Here is a 24,936-nt window from a genome sequence, read left to right as displayed (position 1 = left end):
GTTTCTGTCCTCCCGTTCCCCCTCCTCTCTAAAATAAAGGCATAACATATAAAGTGGTCATCCTACCTTTCCCCTAGGGTCCCTGAAAGGGTGAAATGAGATAATCCATGATAATCACCCACCACAGTAAATGTGAGTTCCTCCAACTGACCTGCTGGGAGCAGCACCCCACTGGGGGCCCACCCCTCCTGGGGCCAGTGTCACAAGACTGGACTCATTTCTGGCACTGCCCCTCCGGTGGGCTTTCTCGGCAGTCGGCGTCTTCAGTGACCAAGACAGGCGGGCCGGGAGTGTGTGCTGCCTGCACCCAGCCTCTATCTCAGGAGTGGGTTCCTGCTGATTTCTCACTAGCTGAACTTTGGATCTGCTGAGTCCAGATTAATCCCTGGCCAGGAACCTCTGGTGGTCGTACACGGAAAAAAGTAAATCAGAACCCTGTCCCACCTCTTCTTAAGAAATCTTTATGGGATAGCTGGGTCCCTGCTCTTCGGGAAATGAGGGTCTCCTGAATCTAGTCACAGAGTTTTGCCACAGAACAGTGGTCACTTGACATCATACAATCTATTTCCTCATCTTTCAAGTAAAGGAGCGGATCACAACTAACGATTACCAGTCTTCAAGATCAAAAATACCATGCATTCTATTTTTTTTTTCATTTGTGGATCTTTTGTTTTGAAAGACTCCATATCCCTAACAAAATACACTTACTATGTAAGAAGAAATTTGGTTTCCTCGAATTCATACATAGAGAGCACAGACTGGTCCTTGGGGGGGAGGAGCAAAATGGGTGAGGGTACAAACTTTCAGTTATTAGAGAAATAAGTTCTGGGGATGTAATGTACAGCATGTGGTTACAGTTAACAATAATGTGCAATATATTTGAAATATGGTAAGAGAATAGATCTTAAGAGTTCTCACCATAAGAAAAACTGTAACTGTGAGGTGATGGATGTTAACTTACGGTAATCATTTTGCAATACTGTATGTACATACTCACATACTTAAAGCATGTAAGTCACTGTTACATGCCTTAAACTAATGCAATGTGATATGTCAATTACATCTCCATAAAATTGAGGGTGGTGGGATTTGGTTTCCAATGAGAGGATGTTTCCACGAAGGAAAAAAATGACCTTTTGGTTAGCCTGCATGGCCATACAGAAATAACTATGATTCCCCTTATTTTTTAAAATCCTGAAAGCAGTGTAAAGAGCCCTTGGACCTGCAACCGGAGTCCAGGAGTGCAGGAAGGGGAGCATCAGCAGACTTCTCCGGTGACGGCATTCCATCTGAGGGTAGTTATTACAGACTTCAAGCCTCCTCGGAACCTCCTAGTGGGGATGAACCCTATTTTGTTCATTTTATCTTAACGTTAATATTTGTTCTTTCCTGACAGGCAGAAGTGGGATTCTACCTTCTAGTTGTGTGCAAAAAAACCTGAAGGAAGTGAAGTACCTGCGGCACATGGGACCTGAGCTGGAGGCCTCCCTGGGCTGGTGAGGAAAACACGGTATTGAGCCCACGTGGACTCCAGGGTCTCCACGTAGGTGGACAGTGACTTCTGGTCCCAGACTCAGTATTCTCTCAGATGTGTTTCCTTTTTTTTTTTTTTTTAAGATTTTATTTATTTACTTTTAGAGAGGGAAGGGAGAGAGAGAAAAAAAAAAAACATCAATGTGCAGTTGCTGGGGGCTGTGGCCTGCAACCCAGGAATGTTCTGGACTGAGAATCGAACCTGCAATGCTTTGGTTCACAGCCCGCACTCAATCCACTGAGCTACACCAGCCAGGGCTTTAGATGTGTTTTCTTTAGTCTGCCCCACATATACCTGGTCTTTCCCACCCACCGGGTTTTAGTACAGCTGTTTCCCCATTACACGGAGTCAGGATTCATTCAAGTGTTTGCATTTGGGTTATAAATAAATCAGCCAATAATTTCATCTTCACGAACAAACCAAAGACAGACTCCTGGGACTTGGGGCTTTCTCCTCGCTCCTCGCTCTAAGCCTCTTCCTCTCTCAGTGGAGAAGAGAACTGAGCCTTACCCCAAAGGGACCTCCAGAGCCTGCTGTGAAACAGGTAAAACCACTTTCTGGCTGGTGTACCTTGAGGCAGGGTCTCCGGCATGTGGTGTTCAGTAGAAAAAGATAAGGGGAGCTAGAGAATTGAAGGGAAGATTCTGTCTGTCCTCCACAGCAATTGTTCCCCATGGCAGGAAGGACAGAGAATAACCAGGATGGAGAAGAAAATTTCTGACTTGTAGTTTTTGCCCCCTCACAGTTTGTATTAGTTATCTATGGCTGCATAACAAGTGTCCTAAAACCTAGCAGCTTGAAGGAACAAGCATTTATTATCCTATCACTTCTGCGATTCGGGAATCCAGGTGTGGCTTAGCTGCGTTGTCTCTGTGTCAAGATATCTCACAAAACTGCAATGAAGGCATCTGGCTGGGCTACAGTGCTATTTCATGCTTGCCTGGGAAGGGATCTGTTTCTAAGGTCACTCACATAGGCCATGAGGGCCAGCAGAATGCAGTCTGTGCTGCCCAGGGAGGCGAAGAACATCTGGGTGCCACGGCCAGACAGGGAGATGAGGGTTCTCTCTGTGGACAGGCTGCTGACCACAGTCCGAGGGGCAGTGGTGGAGGAGTGGCAGATCCCCAGTTGCTGCCACGCTGGCCAGGAAAAAGCGCACAGTGGTGTGGAGAGAACGGTTGGCTCAGACGATCAGAGAAATGAAGGCATGGCTGCTGCTGCTGCTGCTGCTGCTGCTCAGGTACACAATCCGGAAGGTCACGAAAATCAGCATCTACACCTCAGCGAGTTTGGAGAAGGGGCTGAAGTGGAAGCAAATCATCCCAGCTTGGTTTGCATCCTCCTTGTATTCAGTGCACAGGGTCTGATGATAGCACAGGTGCTGCCCCCAAGATAAATAAATGTCAGGACACAGAGCTCCTCCTGGATGACCCATTCAACTCCTGGCCTTGCCCTTCCTTGATCTTCTCCACCCCGACCATCGTGACTTCTGGCCTACATTCCGCAGCTCACTTCTCCAACAGATTTTTTGTTGTGGTAATCACTCAGAACTAGTTCACCACTGAAACATTTTTTCAATTTTGCGGTAAGATATACATTGCATAATACTTACAATTTTAGCCATGTGTAAGTACACAATTCAGTGCCGTTAAACACATTCTCAACCTTGTGTAACCATCACCACTATTTATACCCAAAGCTTCATTATCCCACCCAAAACGTTGTGCCCATGAAAGAACAGCTCCCCACTATCTCCTCCTTCCAGACCCTACTAACCTGTATTCTGCTTTGTGTCTACAGACTTGCCTGTTCCAGGTACCTCATGCAAGTGAGGATAAATACAATATTTCTCCTTCTGCGTCTGGCTCACTTCATTAAACATCGTGTTTTCAAGGGTCATCCATGTGGCGATACACACCAACATTTTTGCATTCCTTTCTGTGGCTGAGTAGCATTCCATTGTGTGTATAGACCACACTTTTGTTTACCCCTTCATTTCTTTAGGGAAACTTGGCTTGTTTCTTCCTTCTGGCTATTGTGTACACTGGTGTATAAATATCTGTTCGAGTCGGCACTGAAACCCTAAAGCACAGGATACCATTCCCAGACCACAATCCCTCTCTTCTCATAATCCCTTGCCTGGTTGTCAGGAACACAGCCCCTGGGGGTGAGACCATCTAGGGTCTAGTCTAAGATCTGCCATTGACCAACAGTACGACCTTGAGCAAGTTATTGAAGCTTTTTGCTTCAATTTCCTTATCTGTAAAGATAACTCTAAGATTGCTGTAAGAAGTACATGTTTCTGTCCTCCGTATATGTTAGCAGTAATCGTTAACACTACTCTTCCACCTTTTCAAGACCACCTCCTCGATGCCTCCAGTTCCCCCAGATGAGCACGCTTGGGGCTTCACTTCCTTCCCCATCTGACCAAGATTTGTGGTCCATCTCTTGCATCAGTCTTTGCCAGTACCATTACTACCCTTGCCTTCTTGACCAAGGATCATATCCAACATCTGTAGCAGCCAACATCTCTGTTCCAGGCTGACCATAACTAAAGAAGATCACAAAATTCTACTGGCTGGTGCCACAAAATAAAAATTAGCTCATTGGTCTAACCCATTGAGATCTTGGGAACCACAGACACTGAATATCTGAGAAGCACACCAGCACAAGAAGCACAGCCCTAGGTACCTTGAGCCCCTCCCTGCTGCTGCTTCTCAAGGGCAGAGCACAAGACTTGGGGACTTGCAGAGACAGACTTCTGGGTTCCCCCTGAACTCTCGCTCCTTCTCATCTCATTTCTGAACAATGCTCTGCCTACTTTGATTCAATAGGGCCCTATGAGGTTAACTTGACCTTAACTTGACCATCCCCTGTAGTTCAATGTTTGAACACAAATAGGAATTGTTTGAGGATGTGATATTCTAAACCAGTTAAATTGCTACTAGACTCAGCTATATTAACTGTTGCTAAAATTTTTACACTCCAACTTTTAGGGAGCTTATCAAGACATACAGTTTTATAAAATTAAAAAAACAAACAAACAAAAACTTACCCTGGCTGGCGTAGCTCAGTGGATTGAGTGCGGGCTGCGAACCAAAGTGTCACAGGTTCGATTCCCAGCCAGGGTACATGCCTGGGTTGCAGGCCATGACCCTCAGCAACCGTACATTGATGTTTCTCTCTATCTCCCTCCCTTCCTCTCTAAAATAAATAAATAAAATCTTAAAAAAAAACTATAACTCTAAAAAAACCCCACAAAACTTCATACAAAGAACAAATTGATGGTCACCAAATAAAAAGGAGACTTGGGGGTGGGTGCAAAGGGTGAAGGGATTAAGAAATACAAATTGCCAGTTATAAAAAAAATACTCGCAGGGATGTAAAGTACAGTCTAGGGAAAATAGTAACATCATAACAACTAGTTACGGTGTCGGATACTAGACTTATCAGGGCAATCACTTCATAAGTTATATAAATGCATACTCACTCTGTTATACACCTTAAGCTAATGTAGTATTGTATGTCAACTGCAATAAAAAATAAATACAGTTTTAATTTATCTGAGTAGGGGTTAATTTTGTGCACCTAGACAAGTTCTAAGAATTCTACAAAACTGAACCACAATGTCACCTGCTCAATAAGCCCGTATTCTAAGACACATACCTTTCCTATCCCTCCTCCAAAAAGGTCCTTCCTCTGCCACTAGACCAGGTACAGGCAGGTAAAGTCAGGGGCAAAACGACTCTCCCGTGCCCTTGAGCTTGGAGCGGGCTCAGTCTGTGGTCACTGAGTATTTATCCTCATTGCTTTCTTTGGAGTTTGGTTAGTGTTATCTTGCCTCCCTCACTGCCTAGTCTACCAGCTGGGTGACCTTGGAGAAGCTATGGGCTTGAGCGTTCTCATTTTAACTGTGGGAAGAGTGCAAGAGGCATCTCAGAGTTGCAGCAGAAATCAAATGAGACCCCCTGTCTGAAACTGCCAAGCCCAAGGCCACTCTTTCCCTGCTCTTCATTCCTTTTTTTTTTTAATCAAACCCTCCTGATCATTCTCATGCCTGATCATTGTTATGATTATTGAGTTGTTCCAAGAGCACTGTATGCACAAAGGATATATTTGCTAGTGTGACATGGGACCAGCAGGCTCAGCATCAGCTGGGGAGCTTAGTACACACGCAGAATTCCAGGCCTTGCCCAGCCCATCCTAATTCTGTTAATGTGTATAGTAGTTTTACATTGAAATTCCTTACATTCTCTGGGTTTCAAACCCTATCATCTGAGGCCAATATTTTCATCTTCCTGTCTCACTGCATGATTCGGAATCTCCAGAAAGTGTTGACTAATCATGGCAAAGGGGGTCCTGTCCAGCACCCAATATTTTATGAACATGGTTTGGTTATTTCACCAATTAAAGTGGTGCCTGCTGTGAGATTGTCATACAGTCTTTTTCCTAGAAAGAGTCAGTGCATGATTGAAGGTTCAGCTGTCCACAGGGATCAGCACATGTTTCTGTAAAGTCCCAGAGAATATATACTCCAGGCCTTGGGGGCCATGCAGTCTCTATCACCATTCAGCCTTGCTGTTGTGATGTGGAAGCAGCCACGAGCAACACAGAAACGAACAGGTGTGGCTGTGTTCCAATGAAACATCATGTACGAAGACCAGCAGCCTCCAGGTTGGGCCTGTAGGCTGTAGTTCGCTGATTCCCACTTTGGAGTGGGACAAAATACGTTTGAATTCTGGTGCCATTACTTGCTAGTTGTATGTGACCTTGGGCAAGTCACTCAGCATCTTGGTCCTCGGTTTCCTAATCTGAAACATGAGGGTATTAGTAGTATCTCCTTCATAATGTATTCGTGAATGTTAAATAACACATGTGAAGTCCTTAGAAGAGAGCCCACTGCAGAAGAAGCATTACTGATGCAAGAATAAGATTAATAAGTCTTTTCTGACTTATTCCCCATTGTACTCCCAGTTCCTGGCACAATAAGTACTCAGTAAACATTTACAGAATTACTAAAAATTAACTATTATATATTTAAATGGTTTACTTCTATTACTATTTTATTCAGAAATTTTTAAATTAATTTATTTATTTTTAGAGAGAGGGGAAGGGAGGGTGAAAGAGAGGGAGTGAAACATCAATGTGTGGTTGCCTCTTATGTGTCCCCTGCTGGGGGCCTGGCCTGCAACCCGGTCATGTGCCCTGACTGGGAATTGAACTGGCAACCCTTTGGTTGACAGGCTTGTGTTCAATCCACTGAGCCACTCCAGCCAGGGCTATTCAGAGCTTTTATAAAGAATGTCTGCTGAAATTTATCAAATAACTTTTCAGAATCTCTTAATGACTATATTATTTGTCACTTCTATTCAACATAATACCAGAGGTCCTAGTCAGGGCAATTACCCAAGGGAAGAAAAAAAGAAAAGGCATCCCACTCAGAAAGAAAGAAGTAGAATTATTTGCAGATGACACAATCTTATACATAAAAAAACCTAAAGACTCCACAAAAATACTATTAGAACCTGTAAAAAAATTCAGCAAAGTTGCAGAATACAAAAGCCATACACAAATATCCGTTGCTTTTCAAAAAGGAAATTAAGATATAATCCCAATGATAATAGCAGCTGAAAGAATACTTCAGGAGCAATATACTTGAAGAGTTAGGATGAGAGGGTGGAGGAGAAGGAGATGAAGAAAAAAGGGAGGAGTAGAAGCAGCAGCTTTTCTCTTTTAGGCAAAAATGTTGAACCACAGGGGATTCTGGCTGGCTTCTCGATTATTCCCATTGATAACATGTACCTGGAGGTATTGGCTTCCTCTGCAGTTGCTACTTTGCAACAGTGGTCTGCAAAGTGCAGTCGGTTTCCAGGACCAGGAACATCCACATCACCTGGGGATCTGTTAAAATGCAAATTCCCAGGCCCCACCCCAGAACTACTTAATCAGAAACTGGAGAAGGCAGAGCCCAGCAGTCTGAGTTTTAACGAGCCTCCCACGCCTTCCATGTGATTCTGCTTTACAAAGCAGGCAGGTTGGGAAATGATCAACGCTCACAGCTATCCCCAAATTTGACCAACTGTTCCCCACTCTCTTCCGTGACGCAGGAGCTGACACGGTTACTATGATCTGATCACTACTCCCAGTAATTTCTCTGATTATTAGATTCAAAGGATGGACATTTTTTTTTTTTTTTTTTGCCACCACAACCCTTTATGTTGTGGCTTCAATGTCAGTTCCATTTTCAAACCCTTTAATTCATATACGGACTCAGGGAGGACTGGGCTAGAAGGGGGTCCATCCTTTCAGAGGAAGGTCAGCTCCCAGCCAGTGGCTGCATCTCTCTTAGCAGCCTTTTAGGGCATCAGGTTCCTTACCTCTGTGCCCTAGAACGAAGTGGCTACTGATCACCGTAAAGGAGACACACCATCAGAGTTTTGATAATAAAGTGATCCTATCATCCCTTGGAATAATAAGGATTCTGTCTCCGTCTTTAGTTTTTGTAAAATCTTTAAGAACCTGGAAGACTGGCAGCACCACGGAAGTCTGATCTGAGTTTTGACTTTCTGTCCAGATTGTCAGTAACTTGGAGACCTGCCATCAGTCATGCGAACTTATTCACACGATTTAGTCCCAGTGAAGACAGACAGAGGGGACACAACAGGCCTGACTGTGCATTGGACAATTTCCATCTTGTAACTTCAAAATGAAGAAAACGGAGGCCATGCATGTAGTCATGACGATGGGAATGACCCTTGCATGGGTACATGCACTAACTCCCTCACATCCCATTGTTTAACACAAATCTGCTCGGTCCTAAGAAATCAGGTGAAAATTTGGGAGGCTCTGTCTCCAAGATTTAGGATGTTCCAGAGAAATTGCCCCCATTGAGCTGGTTTTTACAGGAACCTCAAAATCTCCCAGATGATGCTCTGTATTCTCCCTCTCCCTAGTGTACACAAGGAGGAACTCCTTCATTCATTCGTACATTGCCTCCTGTACTCTGGTGCTGATAGGTGTTGGGTGTACAATGGTGTGCACAAGCTGTGAGAGCCGTGAGCCCCTCCTTTTTGGGGGAATGTGAAATAAGAGAAAATATAAAACAAATAGTCTAAGTCATCAATTATAGTAACTAAAATTCAAAAGGGAAAGAGATACTGGAAACTTTGAACCGAGCACCTTTAGGTCACTGGATTCCGCCCTGGGACCAGGGTGCCCTGGTTTGAATTGAAGGAATAATAATGCCACGCTAACATACCGATGCTTCGTCCTGTGGAGATAATCAGATGCAGGAAGATGTGTTATTGTACAGAAAGAACCGAAAACAAGGAAAAAAAGACCATCGAGGATTTTACATATGATTATGTCAGAATGAGAACTCACGCTGTCTACAGCAAGGCTCACACAGGGCCATCAGTACAGCTTCTGAAAGCTCAGTCATGGTAATAGCTAGCTGGTAAGGACAACACTACCAGACGCTGTACAAATCACTTTAGAGTCGCTACCTCTTTACAATAACTTCAAGGGATAGATGTTCATATTATGTGTACTTGGAAGGTGAAGAAACTGGAGTACCTGGGGATAAAGCTGTCAAGGCCACATAGCTGGTAAATAGCCAAGTGATGGTCCCAGGTCTCTTCGGCTCCAGTAGTCAAATTCTGTGAGCCAATCAGTAGGGCTGTGTTTCCAGGAACCAGAGATGGGTGCTTTTGGTACCTGCAGCCACAGCTGAGTTCCTCATAGACTAAGCCAAGTCTCATTCATGTAGTTTTTCTTTGAATCAGTAGAATTTTTTTAGAGTTGCCCCAACCACAGAAACCTTGTAGATTTAGAGAATTAGCTGGAAACTCCGGGTGGAATTCTCTTTGTTTTTTTCTTCTAGTATCATGAGGGCCATTCTAACAAGTCTAGAAGAGCCTTGACCTGAGAAAAGCTGTTTGCTGGTTTGTCCTGAGTTCCCTGGGAGTGTCAGCGACAAGATAACAACCGGCTCACAGTCCTGTGGCAAGGATCAAGCCAGGATGTGGGTGACCATTGCTAAGTACAAGGAGATCTAAACGCTAGCCTCTCCTCCACCTCTAAATCACTGCAAGGGAATGAATCAATTCCCTTCTTTCCAAGGCCTCGGCCACAGAACGGAGGTATTAATGGGAGCTATCTTCCTACTTGCTAAGGATTTCAAGAAAATTAAATGAGGTAGTGGAACATAAATACATCAAAAAAAGCATACAGTAGCTAAGACCAAACTGTCTCTGAGTTGCTACAAAACATGTTGTCATTCTCCAAGGTTTACACCCAGGTTACGTCATTCTCTTTTCAGGACAGGCAGCCTGTCCCACCAAAATGGATTAATCCTTAGAGGCAGTGAAAGCCTTACTGAAGGAAATAATCCCTCACTCTGGCCTCCCTGGCAGCATCCAGAATGATAACAGACCTGCTTTTGTTTCAGAAATTACACAGAAGGTTAGCAAACTTTAGGAGTCAAGCAGAAACTCCACATGGCGTGGAGACCTCAGGCTTCTGGGAAGCTAGAGAAGATGGAGTGCATCTTGAAGAAAAATATAGCCAAGCTGGGGCAAGAAACTCATCCTCCATCAGGATCAAGCTTTGACTATTTCCCTGCTCAGGATAAGCGTGGTTCCTCGAAGTGGGATTCAGTTAAGTCTCCGTGAAATTGTGTTCAGGTGGCCACTTCAGGCTATGATTGAGGTGGGAGGTATGTATATAGATCAAGACATGAAGGTAAAGAAATGTGTGCAACATTTAAGTCAAACTTTAGCTGTAACAAACGACCTTGCCTGTATTAGATACTTCTCCCCCAAAGGCTTGCTACATTCCTTTGAGCCTGCAGATAAGGTGCTACTCAAGACTTGAGTAGTGGGCTGGACCTTGGGAGGTACTCCTCACCAGCCCAACTGCGGTGAAGTTGGCAGGAACAAAACCTTGGATTCATCACACCAGGATAAAGAAAGTACTGGAGGAACAATGGACCGCCAAACCTCAAGAAGCCCTGAAAAGTCATCTTTTGAAATCAATTTCATTACCTCTTGTTTAACCTCTTCTTATGGACAACTTATTCCTTTCAAACAAGATCAAAATATTTGGGTATATTTAGCCAAAATGTTCTGAATATTTCTGACTTTTGTCTTGCAGGAGGAATTTATATTGTACAAACTTTCACTTCGTGGCTTGTAGGTGTTTGTACACCCTTGGAAAGCCTCAGAAATTATACTGTGTTTGAGCATATCAAAAAGAAAATGATCTACTCTGATATTTATAATTGGGGACTGGTGGTAATTCTAAAGGACAGAGAAATGTTTTCCTTAAAGATTGCTACTGTACCCCAGCTAGAGTGTGCCACTTTTGTCAACTGTACCAAAAACTGTTTTGTGCTCTCGACAGGTGTGAAGATGAATTGCACCACCGCCACTGATGTATCTTATGCTTTTGCTCACGTTAAATTGCCCACACGATGGTTTCTAATATGTGGAAGGACTCTGTTGTTTCAACCTAACTGATCTTCAGAAAATAAGATATTTTAAAACTAACAGTGGGGCAATGATAGGGGACTCAAGAGTTGTGAATTTTAAGGTAAATGGTTATAAGCTCACTAAGTAATGCATATGTTAAAGCTATTGTTCCAGGGACTGAAGGTAGGACTCACCCTGACTGCGGGAGACCATCAGCAGTCCCACCTTTGTGCCTCAGGAGGACTGCAAGCCATGAAGATGGTATCTGAGCCTTTGTGCTCCAGGGTGAGATACATGGCCCAGGACATAGCTAAAGACCACCACCCAGAGTGAGAATACTGCAGTTTTTAATCCAATTAACTTTTCTCTAAATTCCAAACCCCTTACCTACACTTTGTTCTCCTTGTAAAATGGTCCATTTTAGAATGAAACTTAAGACAGTCTGTTAGGGTGGTGAACCCTCCATCTTGTCAGATTGCAGGCTACCTGAATAAAGTGCCCACACAGATTCAATCTGTCTCTGCTTATTGGGTCTGGTTTGTGACAGGCAGCACGGACACTGGTCTTTTCCGGTTTCAAAAGGATTTAGGAAGTTGTGAAGCACGAGCCAAGATCAGACTATCATATGGAAGAGCCACTGGTAACAGCTGTAAGTTGGGTGGCAGGAAGCCTCAGGGTAGCTCCAGGGCAGGGCAAACAGTGTTAGCCAGGTTGATGGAATCTCAAATATGGCACACACCTTACAGTTCTATGGCTCTGCTGGGGTAGAGTTCACAAAAGGGACATTGGCCTCTGCCTGCCTTTCTGTCTGGGAGAAAGCTCTCCCCCAGCTCCCACCTTGATGCCAGACATGTCTGTTCCTCCCTGCGTGCCACTGGTGCCTTTCAAACTGCTACCTGGGTGCTGGAGCTCAGAGGGAGTGAGCCTGAGTAAGTCCATGTGTGGGTTCTTTCAGAGGAATTACTGGGGACTCCGGGAGTTTCTTCCCCCAACTCAATCCCTGCTGGTTTTTGCAGCCAAAAGTTATGGGGACACATCTTCCTGGCACTGGAACCCTGGGCTGGGGGAACTGGTGTGGGTCTGGGACTCCCCATGCCCAAGATACGCTTCCCGAATTTTTGTCCACCACACATGGATGTGGGGCCAGCGCATTCCACATCTCTGCTCCTACCAGTCTGGATAGATGTGGTCTCTTAATTGTATAGTTGTCAGACTTCCATTTAACTCGATTTCTGATGGTTCTGAGTGACAGCTGTTCTGTCATTTAGATGTAATTTTGATGCGGTATGCAATGAGGTGAGCCATGTTTACCTGTGCTGCTATCTTGAGCAGAAGTAAAAATTTCTGATTTCTAACATAATGATCGGAAAACATAACCTGCAGCATCAAGGATCAGCTAACCCTTTCTGTAAAGGGCCAGATATAGTAAAGATCTTAGGTTTTGCTGGCCAAATGCTCTCCATTCAACTCTACCTTTGTTTCCCTAAAGCAACCGAAAACAATATGTAACTAAATGAGCATGGCTGTAGTCCAACAAAACTTTACTTACAAAAACAGGCAGCTGGACAGATTTGGCCAAGGGCCATAGTTTGCTTTGGTTCACAAGGCACCAATTCTTTGGTCATTGTTAAGACCTGCTGTTACCTAGCACAAGAAGTTTTGTAATGCTCCATGCATGCTTGACAATTATCTTATCCTTGGCCTGCTCCACCTCTTTCAAGTGCAGGCCTGGCCCATGTAAACATTTACTTTTGTGAAATTGTCACAGGTTTGAGAGATTGGGTGTTTGGTATCAGACAGCCCTCAGCTGCCAGCTTTAACATTCGCTATCAGGTGGTTTGAGACAAATTATTCAATGTCTCTAACCCTCAGGTTCTTCATCTATAAAGTAAAAAAATAATAGTACCTACCTCATGGGGTTGGCATTAGGAAAGATTCGATTTGATAATCCGTATTATCAAACTATTATAAAGGACCTAGCAGAGTGGCAGGGAGACTTCAATCATCATCAGTATTGGCATTATCTTGCCATTGAAGCACTCCTCTGTGAGGCAAGTATCATTAAACCCATTTTACAAAGAAATTAAGGCTCAGACATATTTAGATAGCTTGCCTAAAACTGATAGTAACACAAAGCACTGATTCACACCCAGAACTTTTATTTCCAAATCCAAGGTTTCCAGCACTCCGGCTCTGATTAATCCAATCCCACTAAAATGGAAAGGATTTACAGTAGGCTGCTCCAAGGCAAGGCTGCACTTTAAGATATGCAGAGAAAGGAGTTGCGAAAGCACAAGAATTCATTCTTGGCGGTGCTAATCCTTGGGAGGAAAGGTGTAATTCCCGGAGCTCTAAGACTGAAAGGGCACGGGAGATAGTAAAGGATGTCTCAAACCACCCAGATTTCTGGAACCAGTACGTGGAGGTTTTAACCTGGACACACTCTTTTCCTGCTTTGATCCGATTCTAAGGAGGTGGTGTCAACCAGCGGCGCACCCAGGATGGCGCTTCTCGGCCTCAAATGACCTTGCTGCCCACGGCTGCGCTGCCCTTTTGGCTCCCCGCCCCCCTCCACGTGCCTGGGGGGCTTGGCGCCTACATATTATCACCCTGGTTGAACCTCTCGGAACGTGCCTTTGGACTTTAAAAAGGAGAGCGCCATCGCCACTTTGAGACACATAAATCACAGCCCTGACATGCTGTTGATTCAGCGGGTGACGTGCCACTGATAGTAGCGACGAATTCAGCCCCTTTGGATGACCTGAATTTCTCAATTTTTTTCCCTCCACTAGGTACATGTCATATATCGTGAGGTCTGCCGAGCAACCTGAAGACCGTATTGAACGCTGGACAAACAGCCAAGGCATCTCCATTTCTCCCGGGTCCGACAGCTTGGAACTCTTCAAAGCCATACCCTGTGACAATCACAAGGGTTCGCTCCGCCCCGTTGGTGACGGAAAACTCGTGACTCTGACCCGAGAGCTGGGCAGACTCAGAGAAAGCAGGGGCGGAGTTGCAGATCGGAACGCTAAGAAGCCCAGGACAAGCGGCGCGTGCGCAGTCTTACAACACGGGACCTACTTCCCGCCGCTGAGACTAGGAAGCCGGACGCCAAATCAGTCCCCGCGCAGACGCCGCCTGCGGCTCTGAGCCGGGTGGCCGCCCTCCCTGAGGCGCGCCTGCGCACGTTCCCACGCACGCTCCGGCGTACGGCGGCGGCCAGGGGTCGCGAGCCGGTGGAGGACCCGCGCGCGGAGGAGCCGGGCGAGTCAACTCTTCTTCCCTCCCTTCCCCACTCCCCTCCCCGCTCCCTCCCCCCCCTCCCCAAGAATGTTCCGCTACGAGGTGAGCAGTTGCGACCGGAAATGACCCCTCCCTCCCTCTGGAGCCCCTTTTCTTTACTTATCCCCTGTGCTTCTGTCCCGGGCTCCTGGGGGGGAGGGGACGAGTGGTGTGACCCGCGGGACCCAGAGGAACGCGTCAGGCCTGGAGTCGTGGGCTTATCTGAGAGCTGTGAGCTGGCTTCAGGGGGCGGCACTCTCCTATTAGTTGTCGCTGGGGGGTGTTGGCCTCTGTTTTGAGATGGGGAGGGCCCGTTAAGTGCCTTACCCAGACCACCCGCCAGCCCCACCCTGGGAGGAGCCGAGAAGAGGCGGCCTTGCACCCACCTGGTGACTCTTCCTGAAGAAGAGTCATTGGGGAAAGCCCAGAGATAGGTTTCCCGCCCTGGATCCGGAGCCACATTCCCTCCAGTTACACGCATCCATACACACAGGCAACCGTCGGGTCAGTGGGACCTGGGGCTCGTCCTTAGATTGGGTCCGTAGACTTTACTAAAGAGGCCTCGGAGTTGGGAGGAGGCGTGTCCAACAGAAGTTTCTTCAGGCCGAGTGGGGGGAGACGTGGGTTTTTGGTGTCGTTCCCGGTAATGTAGCAATAATCGAGAGTCCTGAACATGTCACTGATTCACTGTGTGACCTTGAGGGACTCGTAATCTCTGGACATAGAGTCTCGGTTTGTAGAATAAAAGAGCTGCTCTCGATAATCCCTGAGCGTCTTTCCAATTTAAAAATCCAGTGATTTGATTACGTAGATCTTTGCGACTGGGGAAGGAATGCTGCTGGATGTTGCATTCTTGCTTTGTGTGCGTTTAGGAGGTCTTGAGGTGGGCGAAATGGCCCTTTTGCCTCACCTTTGTGTGGGAACAGCCTAGCTAAGAGGTGGCCAGGCGAGGTGTATCATAACCCTGCCTTCGGATTGCAAGTCTTTGAAAATTATGGACGCCTAACTTGATACGTGATAGGAAATGGTTTAAGACCAAACTAACTTCACTTAAACGTGGAGAGGTGATGAGACGCGGTAAGGAGCTGCCAAAAGAAAACAAAACTTGAGAAATCCGTTAAAAACTGAAGTGGAAGGCAGAGCTGTAAAATAGAACCCACCCAGGTTGTTATGGTAATATCTGGCTTTGTTCAGCAATCCACAGTCTAAATCTGTGCCTCATTTGATCCTCATAACTGGGGAAGGTGATGTACCTGTATTACCACTTCAGAGACTAGAGCCTAGCAAAGCCTGAGGCACAATAGGTGCTCACGAGGTATTTAATGAATTGATCGCTGCAAATAACTTACTCGCCCAAGTTCACACCAGGAGAGTTTGCTTAATTGTGTTTGAAAAGTTCAGCTTTAGTTTGATGACCAGAGTTTGGGCCTGTAGGAAACAGGAGGGGGAAAAGATGGAAAATGAAGAGAAAGCTTTACAAGGGAAAAATAAAATAGTTAACAACATGACATGAATATGGGGAAGATGAAAATTTTGTTGAAAAATACACTAACACTGAGGGAAAATAGTAAACAATTCATTTTCATCTGTTATTACTGTTAACCAGTGATCAAAGGAAGCTGGCATACCATGAGGAAATGTTATTAGATTCCTGATAGAGAAACAGAATGTTTAGGGGGAAGGTTAAATGAAATAAGTAGGAAAGAGAAACTGAAAGAAAAAAAGATGCTGACATTTTCTAATGTTTGGGGAAATTGGAGGATTGAAAAAATGCCATCTTTACAGAAAGTCATAATGAAGCTGTTATGTTGGTTGGGAAGACAAGATGAACATCTTCAGAACATTTTCCAGTGAGGTTGTGAACTTCACGAATAGCTTTTCTTTTTTTAGTCTTTGGAGGATTGTCCTCTGGATGAAGATGAGGATGCATTTCAGGGCCTGGGAGAGGAAGATGAAGAGATTGATCAATTCAATGACGACACGTTTGGGTCAGGTGCAGTTGGTAAGTGACATCTTATATATCATACTGATTTCTTGCTGTTTTCAAATGCTCTCCTTTCTAAGTGTTTTGTTTTAGTATAATCTCAGTCACTGATTTAGCAAAATACTCCACTCCTGGTCTTAGGATAGTCAGGTGTTGACTGGAAGCATCTACCCTTCTCCTCTGGGCCTCTTTTGCCTCACTTATGAAACCAGGTGTTCTTCAAGTCCGGTCTCTGCCAGCTATGTGATGTATTGCTCTAGGTTGACACCATAAGGAATTCAAATGGTTAGAGAAGTAGACGTTTGACAAACATTTAAAATTGTCCTAGAAGAGGGAAATTTTTATTTGTGGAACATAAAACTTAAGGAAAACTAGTGAGCTAGAAGGAAACTCAGATTCTGGTATGTATGTTTTAAAATTCAGTTGGTCAGTAGTATATATTACATGGTCCTGCTATTGTCTTTTAGTATGTTCCATAAAATAAAAATCCTTTCGTTCCAAGAATTTTGATGATAGAAAATTTTCCTAAGTGAGAATAAGATGAAATTTTCCCATCTGTGAATATAGTAAAAATTCTAGGAGTTGGAAAGTTTATAAAAAGTAAAAGAGCCAACCTATTCTTAGAGGTCACAAAATTATGATTACTGAAATGGGAAATTTAGAGAGCTAGCTTACATGGTAAAGTTTGAGAATTATAGATCCTAGGACAAGTACACTAATAAGTTAAAATTAAACTGTGTAAAAATTTTAAATTAAACCGTATATTTAGAAAATGAATAGGTTAAGATTAAGTGCAAATATTTTTGCTTTGTTGATATTGAAAACAGCAACAACTTTTTTGCTAGGATGTGTAGAATATGTTGATTTCTTTGCAGCAAATATTCAAAGTTAAGTAATAAGGAGAAATTTAACAGTAGTGTATAGTCACAAGATGTTGAATATCAAAAAGAGGTGTTTCTTTTTTGTTTTGTTTTGTTTTTAGAGAGTGGGGAAGGGAGGGAGAAAGAGAGGGAGAGAAACATCGTGATCAGATGCCTCTTGCACACCAACATCTGGAGACCTGGCCCACAACCCAGACATGTCCCCTGACCAGGAATTGAACTAGTGACCCCTTGGTTTGTGGGACAACACCCAACCCACTGAGCCATACCAGTCAGGGCCAAAAAGAAGTCCTAACGATGATATAATAGTTACTGGTTTTGCAGTGACCTAAACAGCTTAAATTTATTAAAGCTTAGACTGAGTTGAATGAACTGGCAAAAATGAGAGTTTACTTTTATCAATCAGGGTTTGCAAAATTCTGTAGAGGGCTCAAAACTGCCGCTTTTTGGAGCAGCAAGAGAAGTGTTTAAGGTAGAAGGATAGACTCATTACAGAAGGGAACCAAAGACCTTTTGGATTATAGCCATAGTTTAGGAGATGAGATCGTCCAAGGACAATGACATGATCTAAGACGCTGTTCTCTCTCCATGGAGATCACGGGCAAAAGCAATAGAGTAGAATTACAAAAGTGGGTAATTGGCGTGCATGGTAAATTATATTTAGAGTTCATTTACTAATACCCCATAGAATACAATGGAAGCTACATACATTGTGCGTTTCTTTCTAGAATTCTTTTTCTCTTAAAATATTATACTGAATTTTACTTTTTTTTTAATCCTTACCCAAAGATATGTTCATTGATTTGAGAGAGGGGTAGAGAAACATCAAATGTGAGAAACACCGATCAGTTGCCTCCTATATGTGCCCCCAACCAGGGATGGAACCCCCCTCAACCATGAATCAAATCCTCAGCCTTTTGGTGTATGGGACGACGCTCCAACCAACTGAGCCATCTGGCCAGGGCCTGAATCTTACCATTTTTCAGCAGATTCCTCAGTATTAGAATGAGGTTGATGAAATCGATGAACTCAGCATAGTAGTATGTCCCTCAGTTTTGAACCTGGGCAGAGAAGGAGTAGTCCTGCCTTCTCGTGGACTTCCAGAGTGCTCTGGACAGTCTTTTTTTCTGACTTTCTGTATTCCTCACAAGATGGAGGAAATATTGCCTGAGAAGGATGCTCGAGTTTACAGAGCTGTATTTTATGTGATAGAAAGAAAAGTACACACACAATGAAAGAGCCCCTGGGGTTACACAGAAAAGAACAGGCAGTGAGAAGCAGAGGCAGTGAGATAGCACATGGTCAGCCCACTTTGTGCCCTCAGGCATAAGGTGATTAAGAAGGATTTCTTGGTTAACGGAGTTCATAATGAAAAAAAGTTGCAGGTGCGAGCCCTTTCCATTGAGTATAATATACTTGAATTGTAAAATTAAAATCTTAATGCCTCATATCATCTCTTTTTTTCTTCATAACTTCTTGATCTAAATACTATAAGGGTTTATAAAAGGGAAATTGCTAAGTCTTCCTATGTCTTGCTTAATACACCTCTGCAAGTAGATACACAGCTAGTGCAGAGAGTTTAAACCAGGAGATAAAAATGTCAGACCTTTGTCACATGTTTTGGTTTGATGATTTCTAATTCAAGGAGTGAGTGTCTTGAATGAAACCTGTTAATGCAGTAGTTATTTTAAGTTGCTGGCTACTCTGATGTCACCTTCCCTTAAGAAACTAGTCCCTGTCATCTGCATGGGAAAATGTTTGCTCCCTTGTAGAACAATAAATGGGCCACAGTAATCTCAATTCATTCCCTAAAAATAAATGCTTGCACTTACAAGATGCTTATTACGTGCTAGACACCATTCTAAATGTTTTATATATAACCCTCACAGCAACCTTGTGAAGTAGGCACTGCTATTATCCTCATTTTAACAAATGAGGAAGGGGGGAAATGAGGAAGGAAAGTGACAGAGAGATTAAGTAACTATAAGTGGAATCAGTGCAAACCACCAGTTAAAGCAGTCTTTGGGGAATCTTTGGGCACCTCCCACCTCCACATGGAAGGACTCCGTATTCTGCCTACTTTTATTGGTAGCTGCTGTAATCATTAGGGACTGAGAATGCCTTAAAGTTAAATCACCTGTACTTCCTAATCATTTTATTTTTATTTAAAAGTATCTCTGAGCCCTAGCCAGTGTGGCTCGGCTAGAGCATAGTCCCTACACCAAAAGGTGCGGATTCAATCCCCTGTCGTGTCCCATACAGGAGGCAACTGGTCAATGTCTCTCTCACACTGGTGTTTATTTCTCTCTCTCCCTTCCTCTCTAAAATCAGTAAACATATAAAAAAATTAGTATCCCTGAGACAGATTTCAGGGGAATCATTACAAGCACAAGTTTATGGGAACAATCAGGAATTCACTAACCCACCTCAGAGTATAGGTTAATGAGTTGAAGGAAAACAGGTACCTCTTCCCCTTCGTTGCTCTGGCATTCTCTTGCCTTCTGTTTATCGCTTTCTGTTTTTGCCTTCTGTTTATTGGTTCGCTTTGACCAATGTGGACTGAGGTCCAGTATTGGCATATCTGCATAACTAGATGTTCAGGTCATCTGAAAACACACACGGCAAAGTATCCTCTTTAAAAGATCTGCCTTTCTGACATTGCTTCAGATGATTTTTCACAAGAGCAGGTAAAACCTAAAATAATGATGATGGTATTCCCGGCATAGATTCCTTTGCTTACATGTTTGAAAAAGTAACAATTCACAACAGCCATTCTCACAGAATATGGCTGTTTAACCAGTGTTTTTAAAATGTAATCATTAAGGACAAATAGACTTCTTTTTGGTTAGGATCTGGTAAAGTTAGTAAAGGTAAGTATGTAAGCAGTGAATGAAAACAATGCAAATTAGAACTCTACTGCATTGGAATCAATCCATTAGCAAATTAACTTACTAAATTTGGAAAATAAATATAAAATCCTTTTTCAGGATTATAAACTCCCAATTTTGGGGGCATTTCCTGAGTTAGTAAAATTATTTAAAAAAACAGTTTGTCTTTTAAAAATTTTCTCAGTTTACTCTTCCTTAGCACAGATGTCATAAGTATTAATGTCATAATTGATTTTTTAAAAGATTTTATGTATTTATTTTTAGAGAGGGGGAGGGAGGGAGGTAAGAGAGAGAAACATCAATATGTGGTTGCCTCCCATACACCCCCTAGTGGGGACCTGGCCTGCAACCTAGGCATGTGCCCTGACTGGGAATGAACTGGCGACCCTTTGGTTCACAGGCTGGCACTCAATCCACTGAACCACACCAGCCAGAGCACAACTGATTTTTAATTACACAATTTTTTCAGGAATTTTTTTGCTGATAACTGATTATTTAAACTAATACTTAGTTTTCATGTAACATGGATTTTTCCCTTTACCACAAGCAGTACATTTATGTCTTCTGCGGTACCCAAAGACGAGGCAGTATGGCTCTGATCATACCAAATTATAAATTTGGAAGTCCCACTTCCCTCACTTTTTGGGCTAGTGTTACATGATACATTGTTATGCAGTAAAAATAGCAGATTCTAAATGTTTATAATCTAACCCTGAAAGGGACTTAACCTACTTAAATATTTGCTTTGGATATTAAGATATGTATAATATTCATTACAGTATTAATCATTATATTGAGAATTTGCAAGTGATCTAAATTGCCATCAGTAGGGAAAAGCTAAATGAGTTTGTCAACAGAATAGAATCTTATATAGAAATGAAAAAGAATGAATTAATATTATCAGTCGTTACCTGTGTGTGCATGCATGAAAAGATATCCAAGCTATATTGCTTAAGTAAAAAATAAACAAGTTTAAACTTTATAGTTTGCGATATAAAAAACTCAACATGCCTATGGAACTGTGGGAGACTTTCTAAATTACATTTTATGTGATGTAACCATGTATGTTCTTTGTAAGCAGAAAAAAGAATAAAGATAATTTTAACAAGTTGCACATGAGCCCCATCTATTGCACCCTATATATCAGGCATTGTTTTTCTTTTTTCTCCTTTCTTCTAATGAGGCATATGGGAAAATTATATGGAGAGAATTGTTATTAAGGACGGTTTTTGAGAATTCTTTGTTTCTGTGTTAGTCAAAAAGGGAATTCCCTTGTTAGTTCTTTGTTGAATTTCATTGAACATACAAAACAAAATTAAAATCAGAATGAAATATCTAACATAAAAGAATACATGGGTGTTTTGTGGACTAGAAAGTAGTGCATGTTTAAATGAGGTGAAGGTAGAATTAAAGTGAAAAGGTCATTTAGGGAAAGCTTCAATGAAGAGAGAAAGGTGGCTGAATTTGAATGCTTAGGGGAGCAACATAGTAAGGTTTTTATGATGGAAGCAGAATTAGGGGATGAGATTGAGGAGCTCTGGGATGAGAGAAGTGATGGGAGTAAGGTGCAGCTTTAGAGAAGCTGACTGAGGGTTCTGAAGACACTCTCCTGTGCTGTAGCAGGACTCAAAAACAATCCTGTGTCAGCATGAAAAGAAACAAGACAGCAGCCTGGTGCCAGTGCTACAGACTGGATAGTAGTGCACAGGAATCGCAGGCCTAACGAAAACAGGGAGGAACTGACCCGGGTCCAGGTCACCACCACCTTTGCCCTGGCATACTGCAGGAGCCACCTAGCAGTCCTCCATGCTCCCAGTGTTGCTGCCCCTAGTCGGCTTTCAGCACAGCAGGCAGAGGGATTCTCAAAAAGTCAGGCCACATCAGAACCTTCAGTAGCCCCTCATTTCAATCAGAGTGGCCCAAGAGGCCCTAAAGCCACTCTCTTCTACTCTCTACCTTTATGACCTCATTTTCTTTTATCTCCTTCCTTGATCATTCCAGTCCAAACATGGTTCTTTCTGATTCTCAAAATTGTCAGTCTCATCCTGTGGCCTTTATACTGACTCCCTCACCATGGAACACTCCCAGACAGCAACATGGCTAGCTAGCTTACTCCTGTATCCTTCCCTGGAGTGTTACCCTCTCAGTGAAACGTACCTCTGATCATCCTGTTTAAAGTTTTCGGTCCGCCTTCTTCCTCCATATTCCCGTAGTATTGTATCTTATAATGTGGTATCTAATTTACCTATTTATTGTGTTTATTGTCTATTATCTGTTTCTTCCCTGCTTAAAAGAAAACTCTAGGAGGGCAGGGGTCCTTGTCCATGTTCTGCACTCGTGTATCCCATGCATTAAAAACAGGGCTTGTCACACAATAGATGCCCAACAAATATTGAGTGAAATGAATAGATTAAAAAACTTGTAAAGATGACAGTTACAATCTAAGAGGAAGTTGTATGTTAGTGTAATGAGTTTTAGCTTTCTTTTAAATTTTTTGCCTGAAAAGTCAGAGTAACTCAAGATCGACGGTTTCAAAATTGATTTCAGAATATACTTTAGATACCACTGATAATGTACTAAGCTATTACTCTAAATGCTTGAATTTTATTCCTAGTATGATGTTATTCTTAAAAATGAGAAGCCTCTAGCCCTGGCTGGCGTAGCTCAGTGGATTGAGTGCGGGCTGGGAACCAAAGTGTCCCAGGTTCGATTCCCAGCAAGGGTACATTCCTGGGTTGCAGGCCATAACCCCCAGCAACCGCACATTGATGTTTCTCTCTCTCTCTCTCTCTCTCTCTCTCTCTCTCTCTCTCTCTCCCCCTCCCTTCCCTCCCTAAAAAAATAAATAAATAAAATCTTTAAAAAAAAAAGAATAGTACATAACTAGTCCAGTTTTAAAAAAAAAAATGAGAAGCCCACTTTATTATGCCCCTTAGTTTAAGTCTTATTTCATGTGTCCAAGTAGAAATTTAACTTTCCACCTATCTTCTGGAGTTGGGATTATTCACTTGGTTAAGGGAAGGGTTTTATAAAACTTTCTAGTTCGAGTATGAACTGAATTTCTTTTTTTGTGATTTCCTTATAGATGATGATTGGCAGGAAGCACATGAGCGACTGGCCGAATTGGAAGAGAAGCTTCCGGTAGCGGTCAATGAACAAACAGGAAATGGAGAGAGGGATGAGATGGACTTGTTGGGTGACCATGAGGAGAACCTGGCTGAGAGGCTCAGCAAGATGGTGATTGAAAATGAACTAGAAGACCCAGCCATCATGAGGGCAGTGCAGACCAGGCCCGCTTTGCAAGTGAGTCCGTTCCTCTGGTTTGAGCACTGTAGCAGATTAAGTGAAATACTGGCTTTGCCATTTTATTTCATCTACTGTAATGAGAAAATTACATGTGCTGTAGTAAATTGTTAATATAATTCCTGATATCAATTCTAGCAATGAAGGTGGGGAATAGTTTATACTCTGGAACACCATCACTTCTTGTTCTCAAGCAGTTGAGGCTCCTCGGGAGCCGTGTTCACCAAAAGCAGGTGTGTCACACAGAGAGCCCCTCGTATTCCAGACTTAGCGTGTTTTCCTTTTTTGTTAGCCCCAACCAGGAAGTCTCAATTCCAGCATCTGGGATGGATCTGAAGTTCTGAGGCGAATTCGAGGGCCACTGCTTGCTCAGGTATTAAACATTTTCTCCTTATATAAAATTCCTAATACGTGAAAACTGCAAGTTGGGCTTCTGTTGTCATCCTTTCCGTGCAGAGACATAGGCAGTTGGATATGGTTGGCCAGTTTTATGTTAATTACCTCACCCCGCACTCCCAGTCGCACCACTGGATTGCGCCCTGCCTCAGCCTCTGGGGCGGTGCTCACCTGACTGCGCTTTACTTTGAGTGGAGCCCGTGTTACTCACATTTGTCAGCTTACAATTTATGTTACTTAAAAAGTTATTTCTAGGCAGATCTGTAAGGCTGGAGAACAGACCCGTGTTTGCCAGTGTTTGGGAGTGGTGGGAGGGGTTGACTACAAAGTCACAGTACACAGGAAGCCTGAGGAGTGATAAAACTGTTCTGTGTCTTGATTGTGCTGGTAGATTCATGACTGCATTTATTAAAGCTCAGGCAACCGGACACCAAAGAGGGTGAATTTTACTGGATATGAAATAAAGTTAAATTAAAATTTTTAAAATGATTTCTCAAGATATTTTTGGCATGTGTAGAGATTTTTAAAACATTTCAAGTTAGCTAATATTTTTTACTGCTTCCTTAATTAGGAAATGCCTACAGTGTCTGTATTAGAATATGCCTTGCCTCAGAGGCCCCCACAGGGCCCAGAAGATGATCGGGACCTTTCCGAGCGGGCATTACCAAGGCGGTCAACTTCACCTATCATTGGGAGCCCTCCTGTTAGAGCCGTCCCCATAGGCACCCCACCTAAGCAGATGGCTGTAACCGGCTTCAACCAACAGGTACCTTTCATTAACAGGCACTCAGCCCAGGATATTGGGAATCTGGGCAAAATTATTTGGGAAATTGGTTGTACTGGGAGGAGGGTGGAAGTGTTGGGTAGGCATTAGATTAGAAAGAAAAATAGCCAGTTGGAGGAGAAGTTAGTACCAATAAGAGACACATTCCCTAATGCCCTTTGCTGGTGCTGCTCCTGTTGCTCCTGCTTTATAAATGGGGGAGTAAAAGGGTAGTTAACCACATTTAGTGTATATATCCTTCTTAAAGGGTTTTGCTGGCTGCCCAAAACATTAGCAGAGAGGTAACTGAAAGCTGGGGGGAGTGGGAACAACGCAGCATTGTCCACATCCCTTTTTACCTTTAAGATATCCCTGCTTTCCCTAGAGCCTGTGCAGTCCTGTTCCATAGACTTTCCTCCACCTGAAACGAGCAGC

General features: G+C 43.3%; 1 protein-coding gene and 1 long non-coding RNA gene across 2 annotated transcripts in view; both read left to right on the top strand.

Moving 5' to 3' along the window:
- Positions 1-1,802: 1,802 nt before the first annotated feature.
- LOC118501364 lies at positions 1,803-4,577 on the top strand. Its single transcript, XR_004904004.1, has 2 exons — positions 1,803-2,078; positions 2,612-4,577. It is a non-coding gene; the product is annotated as an uncharacterized LOC118501364 (long non-coding RNA).
- A 9,525-nt stretch (positions 4,578-14,102) lies between these two features.
- Positions 14,103-24,936, top strand: part of PATL1 (PAT1 homolog 1, processing body mRNA decay factor) — a 29,791-nt gene continuing 18,957 nt past the window's right edge. The window contains exons 1-5 of the mRNA XM_028515546.2: positions 14,103-14,349; positions 16,177-16,288; positions 23,125-23,342; positions 23,635-23,715; positions 24,310-24,504. Coding sequence (XP_028371347.1) covers positions 14,335-14,349; positions 16,177-16,288; positions 23,125-23,342; positions 23,635-23,715; positions 24,310-24,504 — 621 coding nt within the window. The 5' untranslated portion in view covers positions 14,103-14,334. The remainder of the gene's footprint in view (positions 14,350-16,176; positions 16,289-23,124; positions 23,343-23,634; positions 23,716-24,309; positions 24,505-24,936) is intronic.

The sequence above is a fragment of the Phyllostomus discolor genome, chromosome 6 (assembly GCF_004126475.2).
Source record: "Phyllostomus discolor isolate MPI-MPIP mPhyDis1 chromosome 6, mPhyDis1.pri.v3, whole genome shotgun sequence".
Lineage (NCBI taxonomy): Eukaryota > Metazoa > Chordata > Mammalia > Chiroptera > Phyllostomidae > Phyllostomus > Phyllostomus discolor.
The sequence above is the reverse complement of the archived record's forward strand: the minus strand, read 5'-3'. Positions and strand labels throughout refer to the sequence as shown.